At 32.5% G+C, this 16,725-nt stretch overlaps 1 protein-coding gene and 1 pseudogene across 5 annotated transcripts; both read right to left on the bottom strand.

The window, feature by feature from the left end:
- Positions 1-107: 107 nt before the first annotated feature.
- On the bottom strand, positions 108-8,757 carry LOC128187196 (uncharacterized). 5 transcript variants are annotated; one of them, XM_052857460.1, is made up of 6 exons: positions 7,568-8,757; positions 5,761-5,918; positions 3,648-3,700; positions 3,418-3,558; positions 868-973; positions 108-613 (listed from the first exon to the last, which is right to left on the bottom strand). In XM_052857460.1, the coding sequence occupies exons 2-6, from the start codon at positions 5,889-5,891 to the stop codon at positions 424-426; spliced, it is 621 nt and encodes a 206-aa protein (XP_052713420.1). In that variant the 5' UTR covers positions 5,892-5,918; positions 7,568-8,757; the 3' UTR covers positions 108-423. The 5 variants fall into 5 exon arrangements, with proteins under 5 accessions (XP_052713420.1, XP_052713421.1, XP_052713422.1 ...); XM_052857461.1 differs by having other exon boundaries at positions 5,761-7,744; positions 7,856-8,757; XM_052857462.1 differs by lacking the exon at positions 5,761-5,918 and having other exon boundaries at positions 7,568-7,744; positions 7,856-8,753.
- A 103-nt stretch (positions 8,758-8,860) lies between these two features.
- LOC128187195 (multiple epidermal growth factor-like domains protein 11) lies at positions 8,861-16,516 on the bottom strand (annotated as a pseudogene).
- Positions 16,517-16,725: the final 209 nt, after the last annotated feature.

The raw sequence follows: 16,725 nt of genomic DNA, 5'->3' as shown, positions 1-16,725 counted from the left end.
TATTTGCCCTATGTCTATTGCAGGAAAACAAAAATCATAGTGTGCTCTTAAAAGTATATAACACTGATACCTTCAGTTAACAAAACAAAACAAATTGAAAGAATATATCTTGTGAAAAAAGTTTCTTTTATTTAATATACGGATTTTTGCCTTTAATCATAAAATGCAAATGAAGTTGCAAGACAGTGTTGAACATATATGAAGCCAGCACTGACAAGTAAATGTTCAAAAGTTTTTATAAAGTTCAAAGCAACAGTGACTTTTTTCTGCATCGAGAAATAAAACAGTATTCGGTGCAATCCCGTAAAACGCAGTGTATCGACAAATTTTGGGGGCATTATCTAAGCTAGCATCGTCACAATTTTATTGTTGGGTTAATGATTGTCTTTCACAGTGCATTGATCGGAGCAAAATCGAAAGGTTTTAATTTGGAAAATGAATTTGATGGTAGCCATCACCTACATATCCATAATCAGCGCTTCTGTGCATTGGGTGGCTGTCACTGTGTCCTTTATTTCGAACCGTTTTACCTTTTTGCTGGGAAAAAAGAAAGCATCCTCTACACTTTTCCATTTTTCTTATCATCATTTTTCTTATCCAGTTCTTTCTTTTTCTGAAAACAGGTTTTTAAACGAAACAACATATTTAGAAAATGTTTCTTAAACCACTAAACCAGAATTACATACTTTATTTATATACATGTACAATAAGAAAGTCACAATAAACAAATATAAATTTTAGAGAACTACACAGAATATTGAAAATGTTTAATTGGATTAATCAGTTGATTCTTGACAGAATCGAGTTCATCTATCTTTTTCAATAATTAAAATTGAAATATATATCATATGGAATATGAATATTTACCTAAGTGGATAACCGATGCAGAAAACCAAATTGAAGCCTTGCAGGCATATGAAGAAGATCATCAACATCCATTTTAGATTACCTTTTACCGAATGATGACCTTCACCTTTATAAACAAGAGACAAATATGCCATAACGGTCACCTGAGTAGCATATAACCTATACACATATATGCATTTAATTAAGTTTCATTCTGGATTTTAAAAAAAATATAAATTTATAATGACAACGACCCCCTGCCTAAAATCTTTCAAAAAGGACTATGAAACCTATAATTTTTGCAAAAAACTAAAAGATCATAAAAGAGTGTATGGTCTGATATTGAAACGGTGCAAGACTCCGACGGAAATTAATTTTCCCATATTTGTTAACTTTCAGGATAGATTGTATGTGTATATGTTTTCATCTAAAACAACCACCATTCCCATTTCCATTATGAGTTACTCGCGTTGCTGTTCCAGCTATTGAATATTCAACCTTCATTGACAAATTAATCACCACCAGGCATTCGTACCAAAATCATTTAACATGTATTGGTATAATTACATTATATTCATTGATTAATTTCCAAACATGGAGAACCAAAGAAAGACAACTCCATTATGAAAAAGCAAAGGAAGATAACTCCATTAACTGTTACTGTTACCCCCTCCCGCTTGAAGTGCTTTCAAAGTCTCTTTACTTTGATAGCTTCATTCTTGCTCTTTTTTATATTTGTGAATTTACTAATTTCTTTCATTAAGGTCAGACGACACGTTCCTCGAGCATCTTGTTTGTATCTCCTCGTTACAAAGAGTTCCAGTAAAATTATTATGATTTAAAATCGTCCTTAATTTGATTGAAATTTTATCAATATATAGAAATATGCCTAGATGGCCAAGTGGTTAGAGCTGTGGCCGCTCCCTCCTAAGAGCGCATGTTTTATAGGTCGTGAGTTCAAGACCCGGCCCCGCCTCCAATGTAGTGAATTTTCCTGTGCTGTATATTTTTCATATCAGCAATTTAAGTGTCAAAAAGATTAAATAGGAGATTGCATACTCTAGTATTTTGCAGAAATGCCTGGTAACGTTTCCTAATTTTTTGCAAGAAAGCTTGTCAAAGTAGTAGTAAATCAATAACAAATTCCTGGAAACAGTTATATAAAATTGAGGAACGTGTCGTCTGACCTTAAAATTTTGCGCAGTATAAAATAATTAGACAAATATTATGAACCCACCCACCCCCATCCCAGCTATAACCCTTGCCTTACATGTAGGTGGCATGAATATTATTAAAGAAGACAACTCAATTTTTAATTTTCTAAATATGCAGTCAGTTTTTATTCGGTGTCAGTTCACGTTTTATAAGAAAAAAAAGAAAGAATCCCTACGCTATACACTACATGTATACGAGTGTTCAAGCCCCGCCCTAGATTCCACCTCCTACATTGGGAGATATAAATGAAAATTTAAGATTTTGATACACATCCTTATTTTCTTTCCTTTAATGCAGTCAGTTTTTATTTAGTATCAGCTGAAGTAAAGAAACGATTATTTAACATTAATTGCATTAACCCTATTTTGGCCCCGCCCAAAAGTCAGAACCCCTACCTCGGGAAGGAACATGAAATTTAAAATTTTGGTAGATGGCTTCCTGGTCTACAGAATCTTGAATTCACAATTCCTTACAGATGTGGGGGAGTAGAAAAGATAATTTTTAAACAGTATAAGCATTAAATCTATACATCCATTTTGGTCATGCCTTAGTTTAAAAACCCACACTCCAGGAGACATGAAATTAAAAATTTTAGTAGAGGACTTCCTGGTAAACATAACTATTAAGTCAGTTTTTCTTACAGATATGTGAAAGTAGAGAAGAACATTTTTAAACAGTATATCTATTAACACTATATGGCTATATTGCCACTCAAACGTCCTGAACCCCTGACCCAGGGGTCATGAATATCACATGTTAGGTAGAGAAGTTAGTGGACATCATAACCATGCATTCAGTTTGCCCACATGTGTGGGAGTAAAGAAGATTTTCTAGGATTGAATACATTTTTACTATATGGCCATATTTGCACCGCCTTAGTGCCTATACCCTGTCCCAGGGGTTATGAATTTCACAATTTTGGCAGAGGGCTTCATGGACATCATAACCATGCAATCAGGTTTTTCCTCGCATGTTTAGGGTTAGAGAAGAAGATTATAAAAAGTTTGCCCTAATTTTGCATATGTGGGCCTGTGGCGCCCCGGGAGTAGTAGAGCCATGAATTTCACAATTTAGATTCCTCTTACCTAAAGATTCTTCATACCAAAAATGGTAACAAATTGTATTTTTAAGAAGTTAAAATGAAGAATTGTTAACACATGACGCACGACGACGGACGCAAACAGATAGCAATAGATGATTTTGAAAATGATTATGAACTATCATTTATATCTAAATAAAGTATTAATGATAAATGTCACTGTCAAAAATTTGCCCGCTGAAAACGAAGTTGAAAGGGGGAAAAAGCCAGCGGTGATAATTTCTTTGTACACAAAATATATCTTTAAAAAATCTTACCACATGTGGAGTTTGATCTGCAACCAACAAACTGATTACAAGCCTCGTTTGAAGAACAGTTGCAGGGTGTTTTACATTGACGTCCATAAAATCCTGCTGGACAGGGTATACTACATTCCTCTCCATAAAATCCAATGCATTCTTTTTCCATACAAAAATACATCATCATTTTAATTAATAAAATCGACAAAGGAACTGCAATTTCATAATCATAAGCAATATTTTTATACCTGTGCAAACATCCTCTATCTTTCGGAAACCAAGACAACATTTAAATGATGAACTAAAAATTCACAGAAAATCATTTGTTAAAAAATGAAGGGAAAAACATCTCTGCGTCACACACCACAATATCGCGCTACAACTAGTACGCCAATACGCTTTCACATCTTAAGTGGGATTGGGGAGATGCAGAAAAAATTATGAGTGAATGAATGTTTTGCTTGCTTGAATATATCAATTTTACGATATCCTCTGCAACATATATTATTTTCGTGGCAACTTTCTTGCCTTGCAAGGGGGATATTTCTGTTTGAACCGCCCCCTTTCCTGGCATTTAAACTTTTGCAGTTTTCTGAAAAATTAATTAATGACATGTAATGAATTTTCAAATTTTATTCAATAATACTCAGAATAAAAAAAATTAAAATATATGTTACAATTTTGGCATTTCCTCGTATCATTATTTTATTAAAAAAATTAATAAAATCGCCATTTCAAATTTCGGAGTTTTTTAGTTGAAATTTGAGCAGAATAGACAGCACATTAAAATACACCATAGTTTTTTTTTTCTTTTAAAAATATTTATCAACGTTATTATGTCCATTACAGCATATCTATATTTCATACTAGCGACTTTCTTGGCATTCAATGGAGATGCTTTATTATGAATCAACCTACCCTAATTCTATAATTATGACTTTTCTGTGACAATTTCTGTTGAATTAATAAAATAACAGAATGATAATAAAACCTATTCATAATAATATTAACCCCTAATGTTTTATGATTTTGCACAATTCATTAAAAAAGTTAAAAATTCCCCAAAATTAAACAATTATAATTGAAACACAACTGATAAGAATATGTCTGCCTACTAAAAAGAGAAGTGAAGTTAATTAAAACATTCTTTTCGGTGGCACATGCAACTCAAAATGGAAATGTCTTCTTTAATATATCCGTAGATTATCTAAACAATTCAAACAAGTTGACCCCCCGAAATGTTAATGACAAATTACTATATATCCTTTAATAATAGTAATAATCAACAATGTGATCAGTGTCTCCCTCTAACACAACAAGCCTCATGCTAACTTAAATAAAATAATAAAAACGCTTCAACGCATTATGTATAACTCAGAAACAATATAATAACAGCAGATTAATTAGAATGAAAAATATTTATTATATTAAAAACAAAAATCACGACAAATGCGTTGTGTGATACTGCGTATTTTACAGAACGCTGTATTCGCTTTTAACATTTGACACCATCTAAACACGGTCATCGTTTAAAATCCAAGGCTACTCTCAGACAAGCGTACTCCAGGTGGCCGTTACAATGAACACCATAGGTTTATATAGATCTTTTGGTTCTATGTCAGTGATGCCACCACACACGAAAATTGTATATTAAACAGACTTACTTATTTATACCGTGGGGACACTCTTGATTGCCATAAGATGATCCTATGGTGATCGAGTCGACGACTACATGACATGTTTACTATATAGAACGATTTGGCCTACATGTATAACCATCATGTTCTGATCTATGCCATTTAATTAGCTTTACTTCCTTGTTTCCATGGCAAATCTATCGGAAATAATTATTTCATACTTATACTAATTAAAAGAAATTTATATAATGGAATGACTAGACGCCAATGAAGAGTTATTGCATATTAGAAATATCTCTAACCGTACTAACATAATTCTAAGTTCTCTCTTTGACAAATGGACAGGTGTTAAAAAGTTTAAATCTCATATTTAACTTTACATAAGATACTAGAAACACAGAAGACTGTCTTTGTTAATTAAAAAAACGAAATAATAGTTTGTTTTGCGCTTCTATTCGGATTATCACTAATTGATTTCACTAATAAGTTAATATTTACATGTAAGCATAACTATTTGTTTATATCATTAACACGTGTCGGCCATTGGTTAATAGTTAAGTTTAACATGATTCAAAGCAGTATAATTTGAAATAATTGACCAATTCCTAGATCTTTTCTACCATTTCATTTCCAATAAACGGGTTTGAAAGTTCTCTCACTAGTTTTCATAATAAATGTTTATTTTGATTTTTTTACTTAAAAATTGAAATTGAATGAAACTTACTTATTATCAGTAGAACATGTGTGAATGCCGCAAGATGATTCTATGGTGATCAACAATAGAAAGACACACGTACAAACAAACAGTCGACGGTGACCTGCCATCTGTACGTTATAGACTGTACCTATAGTCATTGGGCAGTGTCATACTTCCGTGTTTCCCTGGTAAGAAATACCGAAAATAATTACTCCATGCTCTATGCTAATTAAAATAAATTAATATAATGACTTTGCTCCAATTAAGAGTTATTACATTTATCAAAAGGCATCTCTAACGGTACCAATATAATTAAATTAATCGAATGTAAATAATTTGGATTTATTGAAAGTTAAAAACTTTCAGGCGCAATATCTGCTAGAGGAGGACATCAAATGCTTTCAGTAAGAACATATTGAAGGAATCTATAGGTGAACTAACACGTTGGTAAAATTTTTAAGTCTCTTTCTATTATGGTTTCGAAATAGTAGTGATAACACTCATTTAATACACAAAGGACAATAACCTTACCAATCGTATAAAGAAAAAAATGTATTATGGTGGTATGGGACGTCTCCCAAATATTAATGTGGATTATAATACCTCTTTTTATGAAAACATGAACCCAAACAGGTGCATCTACATACCATGAAACTGTATACTATAAGTTAAGGTAAAGAGCGTCGCGTTTTCTTTCTACTGATCTACATTGAGAAATGCATTAGTTTTTTATATAAATATTATGATGTAAGTATTGAATGTCCAATCATATACATGTATTTACGCGTAGAATATTTGTCTCTACCTTCTGTACTTTTCATAGGTCGACACTAGGTATCTTGTAGATACAATATTGTTCTGGTAAAGCTATGTGGTTGTCGGTTTCATGTGTTTATGCTAGAGTCTTTCAATGCTAATTTTGGAAACGTCATCTTTTTATAGTAAATATTAAGTTCCATCTGGTTTGTAAAGTATTGTAATTTGAGTTTTGGAATTAAACAGAAGGTATGTTTGTTCCTGGCCAGCACGGAGAGCAAAATGTAACCCAAACTCAAAGAGTTCTATACTGTGCCAAATGGTTTGAGGGGTTTTCCCCTAAAACTCAATTACTCTACATAATATTTTCCCGTTCTTTTGTTAAGATTTCTGCCTTATTGGTTTTTCTAATCCAAAACTAGACAGGTTCTTCATTCTCGAGTCCAACACGCATCCTAATCCTTTTTAATTCCAGGGGAACAGGGAATACTACATTCATCTCCAGAAAATCCAATCCATTTTTTCAACATATATAAAAAATATAACTATTTATATTATTTACTTGTAAAATTTCTTCAAAGAAAACTGCAGTTTTATTTTCATAAGAAATATGTTTATACCTGACATGTGGTCACCCCTTTAGCTATCGATAGCAAATACAACACCTATAGGAACTAAACAATTAAATATGTTTTGCTTTCAAATTGACATTCTCAGTCATTGTTTTGTCTACTTTGCGCTGCATGATAAGGCGTCACCAATCATGGCGTCCCACTTGTTATAACTTCACACAAGATGCCACCCATTGTACTGTTTTACAAAACGTCATTGCGATTACTCAAGCTCATCTAACATGCATTTGAGACCACAGCTTTTTACAAGATGTCGTTCTTTGTGTGATGGCGAATGTGCAAAGTTGTAGTTGTGCAATGAATCGTTGTATGACGCCTGTTTATCAGCTTTTGCATTGGTCCTTTTAAATCACCGGTTTGTGCAAATTTTTCACTTTTGGTCACAACACACGAAAAAAAAATTTAAAAACAAATTAACATTCAAAGATGTACAGGAAGTTACTTACTTTTTGAACATGTTGTAAAGCATTGAGATAATTCTATGGTGATCACCAGCAGAAAACGTATGTTCGTACATACAGATACAGTCGTCAATGGCCTGCCATTTTTTCCATCTTATTAACAGACTGTGCCCATAGACTACTAGTAGTTTTCTTTTAGTGTCATCTGCTAATGCTACATTCCTGTTTTCAATCATATGCATCTTGAAAATTATTATCATCAAATTTAAATATTTTTTATTCACACTAATTATAGTTTATAATATAATTTAATTTAATGGAATGACTACACACCTGTCAAGAGTTATTGCATTTTCAAATTGTATCGAACCGCACCTATATATATGTATATTAATTAGAATAATCAAGGTTACTTTTGACAGAAACAAAATGTACCATTTTATGATTCTTTAATTATTTTGAACGGCAACCAATTTTCAGGTGGTGTCAGACATGATTTTGAATAAAAATCTGCTGTATTCAAATCTTGCATTTTGCATCAATTAAGAAACTGAAACCACAAGAGACGGTTTTTAAGATAATGTCATGTTGTAAATTTTGAATTTATAAAACATCAATTAACCATCAAACCTAATTTTTTAAACTCAAAATACCAAAAACAGTAATTACATTTTGGGAAATATTAAAAACAAGGGTATACCTCTCGAACTAAGCGCTGTGTGTATGTTGTTGATGGGTCTGTTCTAAATGTAATGCTTTTTTTACCACTGCTTTTGCCGTATCCTCCATGTTTTTTGGAAGGTTTTGGTTTTCAAAGTCTTCTACAAGCTTCATTCCAGCAATGTTCATTGGTAGAAAGGCCGGAATAATAACGATGCTACTATATTTGGAGTAATAACGCTCGTCGTCAGCAAAGCGCGATATACTCTTATATACATGTAACATTGTCTTGTTGGAAGAGTTGTATTGATGCTCAGAGTAAATGGTCGGAGAATATTTGAGTGAGGAATATTTGATTATGATACATATATCGGATGCATCCTCAGAAAACAATTTTATTTCCAATTTCACAACATGTATCTCGCCATCAAACCACATTGAGGTTTACATTATTCCGTTCTCTTCTCTGATCTATTTAAAGTTAATTACATATAAAATAGTATGCCAACACTTAATTTTAAGAAACGACGTTAGCGCCATATTCAGTTTTTATGTAATATACTTGTAGAATTATGATATATCGCTATCATTATTCCCGGCCAAATAAGATAATACTGAGCATCCTTTGATGGGCGGGGGGGGGGGGGGGGGAGCAATTGATTTAAGAGCTAAAGTAATTATTATGTATGATACAGTACCTGTGCTCTAACTCCAAGTTTATTGACTAAATATCACCTTGGGATCTCAATAGTATTTTAAATGCGATAATGTTCAATTTTTTTCAAAAATTTAATAATAAAATTTCTTTTTTGATTCATCAATTAATAGGATTAGATAAAATTAATCGATTAATAACTTACCACGCGTGGAGTTTGATCTACAGCCAACAAACTGATTACAAGTGTCGTTTGAAGAACAGTTGCAGGGCACTTTACATTGCCGTCCATAATATCCTGCTGGGCATGGAATACTACATTCCTCTCCATAAAATCCAATACATTCTTTTTATTAACATAAACACACATTATTAAAATTATTTACAAGTGGAATTCATTCACAGAAAACTGCTTTTTCATAATCATAAACAATATTTATACCTGTGCACACTCCCTCTATCTCTCGAAAACCAATAAAACATCTATTAGACGAACTGAAAAAAAGGAAAAAACATTTGTTTTCAAAACAAAATTTTATAATTCATAACGGTAAACCAGTACAAAAGATTTGTATTGTGCCATCAAGGCATCGTATCAGCGGCCATCACTTTGTCTTATACGACGCGTTGCTCAGCATGTACTATAGTCACCCCTGCGAATGTTGTTGTCATTCAAATTTTAGACCATATGGTTTTATTTGACCCTTTCAGTTTCGCAGTAAAAATCGTACCTCGTGTTTATAGTCTATTTCACAGTATGTAGGTTCTTAACTGTAGTCAAATATAAAATCTAGAGTTTTTTTTTATTTTAAACTTCATTATTTTTATGCTACAGTATATCTAAGCAATAGTTCGAGTTTTTATTGATGTATATATGATATAATAAATTATATTATCTATGATAATAATCTAGGATAGAATATCGTTAAATAATTAAGATTTAAATGTACATGTAATGTTCATTGCAGACATTTTCCCTTCTGTTCACTTTGGCATTTTAAAGTGTTGTCTGGTAGGCTTCATTTGTAACCCCCCACGCCCCCCCCCCCCCCCCCCGGAGAATCAAGGGTCAGGAATACCCGATATTTGCAAAAATCACTGGATCCTCTTAAAAATTTTTAAATGTGAGCATTCAAATGAGTGCAAGTTACAACAGGTTTATATTTCTGAAGAAATGCCCTTATTCCTTAGCTTTTGCAAGATTTTTGATAAGATTTCATATATCGGTTAAATTTACAGTGACTACATTTAGAGTTATTTCCCCTTATTTATCGTGATTGTGACGTCAGAGTTCACGTCGGTTTAGTGACGTATGGTCCTTTACAAACCCCACTTATAATTACAACTACGCGTACTTTACTGTTTAATTTACCTAAAAAGCACAACGTTCTTAAAATTACATATTCTATCTGCTTCTCAAAAGTTTTACTTTGATTCTTGCGATAACGTGAGAACGCCATTTGCAATGCATAAATTGCATTGTGGGTCAAAATTTACTGTAGCAGAAAAATCTCACTGATTATTGTGATCTGGTATATATCAGTAGATAAATAGATACATTCAAGAATGCGCTAAATCAAATCCACGCTAACTTGTTGAAAAATTGTTTTCCGCTAAATATCGTACACGCTAAATATAATACGTTTACAGTATATAAGTTAGCCAGTTTCTGGCTGGTTTAGTCATTCTACTATCTTTGGATTTCATTAGTTAAAATTAGGGAATAGAATACAGGTACGTGTAAATATAAGGGTGTTTGACCAGTTATATTTTACTTGGTTAGGGATCAACTACCTAATGGTAGGTTTTAGCAAATCTTTGGGTAAATATTGGAAGAGTTGAAAATTCTACACAAGAGAAAGTATTTTAACTATAATGTACTTTAATCCACATTAATATTGGCAGACGTCCCATACCACTTTAATTAACTAGAGCCAGTTGTTTGACATTTAGGGATTCGATCAAAAAAGTTATTGTCCTTGTCACACTGGTTCCAGTTATATTCTAAAATACTTCGAAGGCCTCGTTAAATCTAATGATGTCCTTTGTGCTACATTTTTCTATGTTGGTTGTAGTGAACATTGTGAAATGAGTCTATGACACAGGTACAGTGTCTTTGACACAGGTAATGTGTTAGGTGTATATACCACAGTCACAGTGTCGTTGAAACAGGTAAAGTGTCTGTGACACAGTTACAGTGTCTAAGTGTCTATGACACAAGTACAGTGTCTGTGACACAGTTACAGTGTCTAAGTGTATATGACACAAGTATAGTGTCTGTGACACAGGTATAGTGTCAATGTTACAAACAGACAATGACTTACATGTTGAGAGTTTGCCCCTCCTCCCCCTCGGTCTCTCCCTGGAACTTGGGTGGTGTTGGAACGATTCTGTCACACTGGTTACAACCTCTGTAAGGCTTCATATAGCCCTCCATACACTTAACACACTCTGGAAGAAAAATAAAACACAAGCCTGTGTATGCATTGAAAACAAATTACAAATTGCTGTCTTACAATGAGCAGCATCATTGGACTTTTATTTAAATTCTCAGAAAATTCACAAGATCAGAAAACGTAATTATCTATACCAATTCACCACATTACAGATATATTTGGAAGCTTGCAGATTATCAAAAAAACCAATATATTGTTCAACAGAAAGTATCCTACCAAATTCATTTTTAATATTTACAACATTTCAGTTTCAAACGAATTACAGTAAATTAAACGAGACTAAAATGTTACTTCAAAATCGATACACTTTTACAAAGACAGATAATACGACTTAATATATACAAAATATTCCGGCCAATTTTAACAACAACAAAAAAACTCAACAAATAGGGACTTACTTCCTTTATAATCCATCTCTTTATTGATACCACATGGTTTAAAGTTTCTTTCACAATGACATGGGTTGCCATGGAAACACTTTCCGTGATTACAAGCACAGCTGCTCTGCCTAGCACAACTTAGAGGATAAGTCCCATTTTCTACTGGAATAGTATCTAAAACAATTCAAAGAATGGTTACCACATGAATTCATTTAGCTCCTGAAAACCATGCTCTAGCATTTTGTTGCTAACTCATGACAAGTTTAATACTCAATCAAATTAGTAAATCTCTATATGTGAGTGATGAATTGATTCAAAATACAGTACAATTATTGCTGTTATGTCTACAATGTCTATGCAATCTACACTACCAGCTACAAGAGCGTTCTTTTCTCTAAAACTTTAAATTTGCATTAACAGGCAAAATTTACAAGAAAGTATTAAATGCTGCATGATTCACTGTATATAGCGTTTTAATTAAAAAAAAACATTGACCCCAAATTACATTGAATGGTACGTACCTCTTGGGTTACATTCTAAGTCTGGCTTAAAGCATTGTTTTCGGATTGGATCATCCGAGTGACTAAGGAATGGTTGATATATGTTCCAGTGGGACATGGAATACATATCTCCTCCTTGCAGGATTTATCACAGGGACGAATCTCGTAGCCTAAGAAAACAATGTCAACTGAATAATTCATCATATTTTCACATCAAATCATTTAGTGTGTTTTACATAAGACCACATTGAAAATATTGATACTTGTTTGAAAGCAGTTTTAAAACAACAAAATTAATAAGTTTCACTTTCTTTTAGAGCAATTTCAGAAACACGATTGACAAAAATGCTGTGCAAATCATCATACCGGTATGTCTAGCAATATATACCCAGTAATATCATAGGAAAAATCTGTTTTGAGAAGAGTTTCCCCAGTCAATTACTCTGCAAATATAAAGCATACCATCCTTCCTAGCAAGTTTACAGTTTGCTTCATAATTTCATAATTCTTCTAGGAGAGAGAACTTTAAATCTTTGGTTATTGAAGATGTTTCCATACATGCAATGTCTAAAATTGCTTCAAACTATTTAGCAGGACACATGACTTCATTTAAAAAAAGGCCTCCAATTGCACCAAAGTCCTAGCAATTTTTCTTATCGTCCTAAATACGAGGGTCAATAAAAAATACGAAGACTTTTGTCATAGCTATGTTACTTAACGTCATATCATTACTAAATTTGATAGACATAATTTAGCAACAGTTTCAAACAATTTCCAAGAAAAAAAGTTAATAGATTCCTTTATTTCTTAGAATTATGTAGAATCTAATTCTGCAAAAATGAGGTCACGGCGCACGGTCAAAATTTGTGTCATGTTAACAATAATCCATATAATGTTAAAAATAATATCTCTATAAATTGAGCTTAAAAACAAATGATATTGAAACCTCAAATTAAGTTTTGTCTTGGTATTCTAAGTTCCAAACAATGACAGGATATATTGTTTTGTCGAACAGATATTAGTAAATAAAGACAAATAGTCCTCTTTCAAATTGACCAAAAACATCGACGTCGCAGGACGTCACGGCGCAACGAGAGGTACAAACAAAATGGATTTAACATAGGAAAAAGCCGACACAAGCTGTGAAAATGCTCAATGGTGCAAAAAATAAGTCAACAATTATTTGCAAGTTTGTATTTAACTGTAATAAATTTTGTGGGGGTGGTGATAATTGTATTTTGAATATAAAACAGTCCGAAAGAGAGTAGAATATCTGTAAATATTTGGTAAAAAAAAAAAATAAGTAACGTCAACCGACTTCTAGGGTTTTCCTTGCTGTAAGCTAAGAGATACACGGTTACAAAATGAAAACTTTGAAGAACTAACTTATGATTCTCAAACAGATGTGTGCAAGTAAGATGTTAAGTAGTTCAGTGCCATTTTGAATTGTAAGGAGAAAGACACAAGAGACTAAGCGTGGTAAAAAGATGGGGTATATCTATAAAATGTGCGTGTTTAATCTTGACGTCGTGTTTTGAACGGTACCGTGCGCCGTGGTGACAAAACATGTTGTTTTTAAAAAGGGGTAACAGAAATACCGTTTCATCAAATGGACTAAAACTTCGCATATCAATAACATGTGTTGGGGCACAGATTAATCTGTTAAGTATGACTTTCATTAAAAATATATGATAGACAGCCACATTGTCTTCGTATTTTTTGATTGACCCTCGTATTTTGTGATTTTATTGTAGAAAAAGGCGGAGAGTTTTAGTTTGAACTTGACACATAGGTAATAACAATAGACCAAAATCAATAAAGTTTTAATCTTCCAACTTAAGATTTAAGAAATAAAGTACGAGTTATCGTGAATGTTGCAGAATAACCTCCGTGGTCGAGTAATGTTGTTTAGAAATATAAAAGCCGAGGCGTTAGCCGAGACTTTTATATTTCAAACAACATTTCGAGACCGAGGAGGTTATCCTGCAACATACACGAAAACAAAAACTTTATTTCTATTCTACTAACAGCCCAGTATTTCTACAGATCGTTTCTCCTATAGAGAGACGATCTAGGTCATTTTGACGGCTGTTCCTTGTAACCCCAACGGTTTTGTTAGTTATGTTTATTCGAACAGATCAAAGGAATCACATGCAGACGACAAAATTTTTCTTTGGATTTTTATTACTCTTCACTTATTCATAAAATATCTTTGAGTGATATTCCTAATATTTTAAGAGCAATTTAATACGAATATTACTACTACACGTTATATATTTTATGTAAAAACACGCAGTGAAAATGTGCTGGGGAGGTCCTAGGAACAGCCGCATTGATCTCGCATTGATACACATCGTTTTGACTGGAATTAACACGTGAAATTGACATGGTTTTAAAACTTTTTACGGTTTGAAGTTAATGTACTTTCATGATAAGTGCGAGAAAAATAGGTATTTCTGATCTGAAAATTTACTGATGACGTTCGTGGTATATTGGAGAATAATGTCCGCGGCATCTCTTTGACCTCGGCAATAACTGTAGTAGAATTAAAGATAATTATTTCTCAAAATGTTTACTGGGTGAAGGTGCTACAAGATATAGAACATGCATTTGCGTTATAAGCAGTGTTGACACAGATTGTAGGGACACTAAAATATATCATTAGTAGACACACAAGAAAAGCTGCTTTACGGGAAGTAAATTTAACTAATCTCCTTGATGATGTAAATGCTTGTCCCCAAAGTAACATGTAAGATGTACACTTTCCTTGTAATAAAGCTTATTTTACTTTCTGTCCAGGTTCTTTAGCTAAACATTTTACCCTCGATATTCACACTTTGACTCCTTCTTCAGCTGCTCTTACCTGGTTTACAGTTATAAATCTTCTGACAGTATGTATTCACTCCTCTCTTGATATACAACGTATTTGGATAAGGACAGAACTGTCCAAGAGTCTGAAATCACATTCAGTGTTTAAAGAGCATCGAACGCTAACGTCCGTTCCCCGCCTACATTTTACATCCAAATATTTTGGAATGTCTGTCAGATATTCAAAAACTAAGTTTCCTACTAAAAAGTATAATCAAATCTTAATCAATTTATATCAAAATAAAAATTGTAATAAAATTATTAATTTTTAAACAAAAGTTTTGCTAACGCGGGGTCTAAAAATTTTTCATTGAAATTGTTCTCTATGAGTGAAGAAAATATTATTGAGCGGCTAATATATGCATAAAAATGTAATAATCACATGTTTACGTTAGATATTAAAGTAAATTTTCATTTTAATTCATATTTGTTAATCATATTTTGAAACGTTACAAAGCAAAATGCTTTTTTTGGAATATATTTTGATCTGTATACATATGCCTCCCCCTTGAAACAACAAACCCATTGGTGTAAATATGCTAATAAACAATATATAAAACCCCTCAAAAGGATTTTTTTGTTTCACGGGGGGGATGTTTTAAAAAAGATTTCCGCTTTCCGTTAGTTTCTATTATGAAATGAGCCATTTTAACCCAAAATACATAGTTATCTCTCTTTGTTTAAACAAACCATTTATATTTAATGAAAATATACATTAATGTTTACATTATTATAAAAAAATTAATTTATACAATTATCAAAAAAAGACTTTTAGTTAGGCGGGTAGACAATGCTATCGTTCGTACCCCTTAGTTCCAAAAGCAAGCATTAATTGTTGAAAAGACCAAAACACACTTGTTTGCAAATAAGATATTTACTTTAAGATATGTATTAAATATTAAGGGGTTAAAAAAATTATTACCTTAATTCCAAGTAGAAGGAAAATTCCTATACAAAACTGTGGCATCACCATGATGATGAGTGTTTGTATGGAAGCTTCTTACATTTCAATTATTATTATGGTACATCAAAATCAAGGGTCAGTTGTGTATGTTTCTCTTGTCCTAAAAGTAAACACAGATTACTCAAAGCAATTTTTTTTCTGAGTATACCTTTATATTAAATGTTCAGTTCTTTGTTACAAAAACATAGATTACTATGAAAGAATGCTAACATTTCTTATTTTTTTAAGTGCAGTCAAACATACTACCGGTAAATAAAATTAAAATCACTACAACGTAATTCTTTTAAAAGAATACATATATGGTACTGATATAAAGACACAGAGAAGTAAGCAAAAAGAGATAATAATTGTATGTGTATGCATTTACAAACAAATTAATTTACTTACATTTGAGCTGATAGAAATCAAGTTGTCGATTGATTCAAGCATGTGTATTATCAAGTACGAAGCCTGGACTGGGTTTTTTTATGTATCCTCATCTACAGGAAAATGCGCAGCATTTGACACAGTTTGTCCATATAAATACATTTAGTATCCTAGCGTACAATAGTGTGTGTCTAGTCAGAATTGATCACAGTAGATTATACTTCCTGACTAAAGTAGACCATTTTAACAAGACCTTGGACTTTAAGTAGGGCGTAGCTATCTCTTCCTTGCGTCAAAAAAAAATTAAAAATAACGCAGTTTCAAGCGAAATATGCATCAATTGCATAGTCTTAG

Source organism: Crassostrea angulata, chromosome 6 (genome assembly GCF_025612915.1).
Source record: "Crassostrea angulata isolate pt1a10 chromosome 6, ASM2561291v2, whole genome shotgun sequence".
NCBI classification, from domain to species: Eukaryota; Metazoa; Mollusca; class Bivalvia; order Ostreida; family Ostreidae; genus Magallana; species Magallana angulata.
The sequence above is the reverse complement of the archived record's forward strand: the minus strand, read 5'-3'. Positions and strand labels throughout refer to the sequence as shown.

Coding starts and splice junctions, on each gene's coding strand:
- LOC128187196 (XM_052857458.1), bottom strand. CDS start 7,782: ATGATAATAATTTTCAAGATGCATATGATTGAAAACAGGAATGTAGCA. Junction 3,559..3,647: donor GATAGAGGATGTTTGCACAG/GTATAAAAATAT, acceptor GTATGGAAAAAG/AATGCATTGGATTTTATGGA. Junction 974..3,417: donor CAGATCAAACTCCACATGTG/GTAAGATTTTTT, acceptor TTGTTTATAAAG/GTGAAGGTCATCATTCGGTA.